The 2,553-nt window shown below is 35.8% G+C and overlaps 1 protein-coding gene across 1 annotated transcript in view; it reads left to right on the top strand.

The window, feature by feature from the left end:
- Positions 1-636: 636 nt before the first annotated feature.
- The window catches only part of LOC107708663 (steryl-sulfatase-like), an 18,169-nt gene continuing 16,252 nt past the window's right edge, over positions 637-2,553 (top strand). Inside the window, exons 1-3 of the mRNA XM_016512958.1 lie at positions 637-714; positions 1,423-1,582; positions 2,131-2,252. Coding sequence (XP_016368444.1) covers positions 1,431-1,582; positions 2,131-2,252 — 274 coding nt within the window. The 5' untranslated portion in view covers positions 637-714; positions 1,423-1,430. The remainder of the gene's footprint in view (positions 715-1,422; positions 1,583-2,130; positions 2,253-2,553) is intronic.

Below are 2,553 nucleotides of genomic sequence, written 5' to 3'. Positions count from 1 at the left end.
AGCAATTTCTGTCAGGCTCTGATGTGTGAGCTTTAAAAGTTAAACTTTAAATATTATGCTAATATGCAACGGGATTATCTGTTGCAAACGGTGTTTTGACAAGCTTGTCATGATCTCTTTCTTGCCTGTCATGAAAACGGTAGACAGCAGAAATCCTGATACGGAGGGTGGAAGATTGGCTTCCTTGCATATTAAAAATGAACGAGAGGTGGCGCTGTTGCACTGAAAACCTATAATTAGAATCTCTAAGCATGTTGCGGAGGACAAGTTGACACACACAAGCGAAGGTCTCCCAACAAAGCGAAGGTCTCCCAACAAGTTAGCCGAAGCTGGAACCAAAGACCGTTTCGTTGGAGAGAACAGTCCTGAAAATTACTGCTGCTACAGTGCGCTACACGACATTTCCGGGTTTTTCATGGACATTTTATTTTAGCGCTTCATTTAAATCAAGCTGAAAATGAAAAGCTCTGTGTTGTGGAGGACATACAGAAGATTAAAGGTCAAAAGTGCTGATTATAAAAAAAAAAATTCCAGCTCTTTGACCGATCAATCTAACATGCGTGAAGAACGTGATCTTCTGCTCTCCACTCCTTATATCGTGAGCATGTTTGTGTACACCAAACTAGAGCACGTTATGCATTAACTGGCATCTGCAGCGATGTTAATGTTTCTGGCAGCAGTCAGATTATTTCTCTCTCGTCCTGGATGCAGCAGGTAGGCCACGGCAGACCGACCGTTTTAGAAGAAAATGTATTTAGTCTGTACTCAAACCGTATCGAATAGGCTAGTTTAGCATTTCAATAGCCTATTTAGGAATGCAAAAATTGGATTATAGCCTATAGGTTGCAGAGAGGGTGCACGCTCGGCCATTGCACTCAGTAATGTGAGTTATATTATTTGATAGACTCTCATAATGTTAGTGACTACCATTCAGTAGCACACATTAACTTTTTAAAGCTTCTAGCAGTATTGTAATTATTTACTGAAACTATAAGTGTATATAAAAATTATAATATAAATATTAAATGAAAAACTTAAAAACAAAAATTGGATATGTTGGCAATATGTAACAGATTAAAATAAGTATGAGCTGAAGTACTAAAGTACAATAATAATAATAAAAAAATAAACAAAAACTTGTGAAGTAAACTTAAAAATAATAACAAAAATATAATTTAAATTCTAATATATATTCTTACACACACATAAGGAATAATTGATGACTGGCCATTGACGTTGAATTATTAGAAAAATAATGCATTATTTGTCTAATAATTCAACGGCCTGATTGGTCAGCCAATCAGATTCAAGCATTCAACGGCCCCCGTTGTATAAATATGTATATATTATGAAGTTAAACATTTTGAAGTACACAGTGTTGTTTATTTGTTTTCAATTTTTGTTACCTTCCTTCTCTTTCAGGGTATACAATGAAATCCCTTCCATGGATCCGTTGGACCCTTGGCCTGCTGCTTCTCTGTACTGCTGATGCAGACAGTGGTAGAAAACCTAATTTTGTCTTTATGATGGTGGACGATTTAGGAATTGGAGACCTTGGATGCTACGGAAACACAACACTGAGGTTTGTTCATATAATTGAGTTTATTGCTTTTATTCAGAGTTCTTCCAGGAAATCCATACAAACTGTCCATTTATGACTTGTGGATTGTATTAGTTGTTACATGTATGTACTCTGCATGTGAAATAATGTACAGTTAGGCCAGCACTGTCAGAAGATGCTGTGTAAGAACGATTCAAGATCATTGAATTTGACTTGCATTGGATTTTCTTTTTGATGGGTTCTTGTACAGTATGTTTCAAAGATGAATAAAGTTTGTATGGAAGCTTGTTTCTGCCACGGTATAAAAAAAATAAAAAGATAATTGCATCTTTTTATCTCAGTTCTTTCTTCACTTTTTTTTTCTTGCAATTCTGAGAAAAAAATAAGTCTGAATTGTGAGATATAAACTCTTAGAATAGTTAGATTAAAAGTCGAAATTACATTTCCTGATGAAAAACAAAACTGAATTGTGAGATGAAAACTTCCATACATTTGGAACCCAGGTGAATAGACATCTCTCTCACAGACATAATGAGACTGTGTTGTATTGTGGTTGTCCTGGCCCGCAGGACGCCTAACATTGACAGACTGGCCCTGGAAGGGGTGAAACTGACCCAACACACAGCTGCTGCACCGCTCTGCACTCCCAGCAGGGCAGCCTTCCTCACAGGCAGATACCCGATTCGATCAGGTCAGTGCTGGAGATACTGCACATAGAGTTCTGAAATAAGCGAAATGTGCTGTTTTTAAAGCATTGCTGTGACTTAGTGTTAAAGTGTTAAAAACACTTTGTATGAGAGATTAATAATAATAATAATATATATTACAATAATAATGATAATAATGTAATTATAATATTATTATTAGTACTAAGTACTAGTACTTCAGTGGATTCATTGTTTATTTTTTAAGTCATTTATACAGCATGTTCATAAAAAAATGGTCAGTTTGTCTTTTTAACATTGGTGTAGGTTTCTCACTTCATGTGTACA

This window comes from Sinocyclocheilus rhinocerous, unplaced genomic scaffold, assembly GCF_001515625.1.
Source record: "Sinocyclocheilus rhinocerous isolate Xijiao unplaced genomic scaffold, SAMN03320098_v1.1 scaffold236, whole genome shotgun sequence".
Classification (NCBI taxonomy): domain Eukaryota; kingdom Metazoa; phylum Chordata; class Actinopteri; order Cypriniformes; family Cyprinidae; genus Sinocyclocheilus; species Sinocyclocheilus rhinocerous.
Note: the sequence above shows the minus strand (reverse complement) of the source record. Positions and strands in the feature narration are given on the sequence as shown.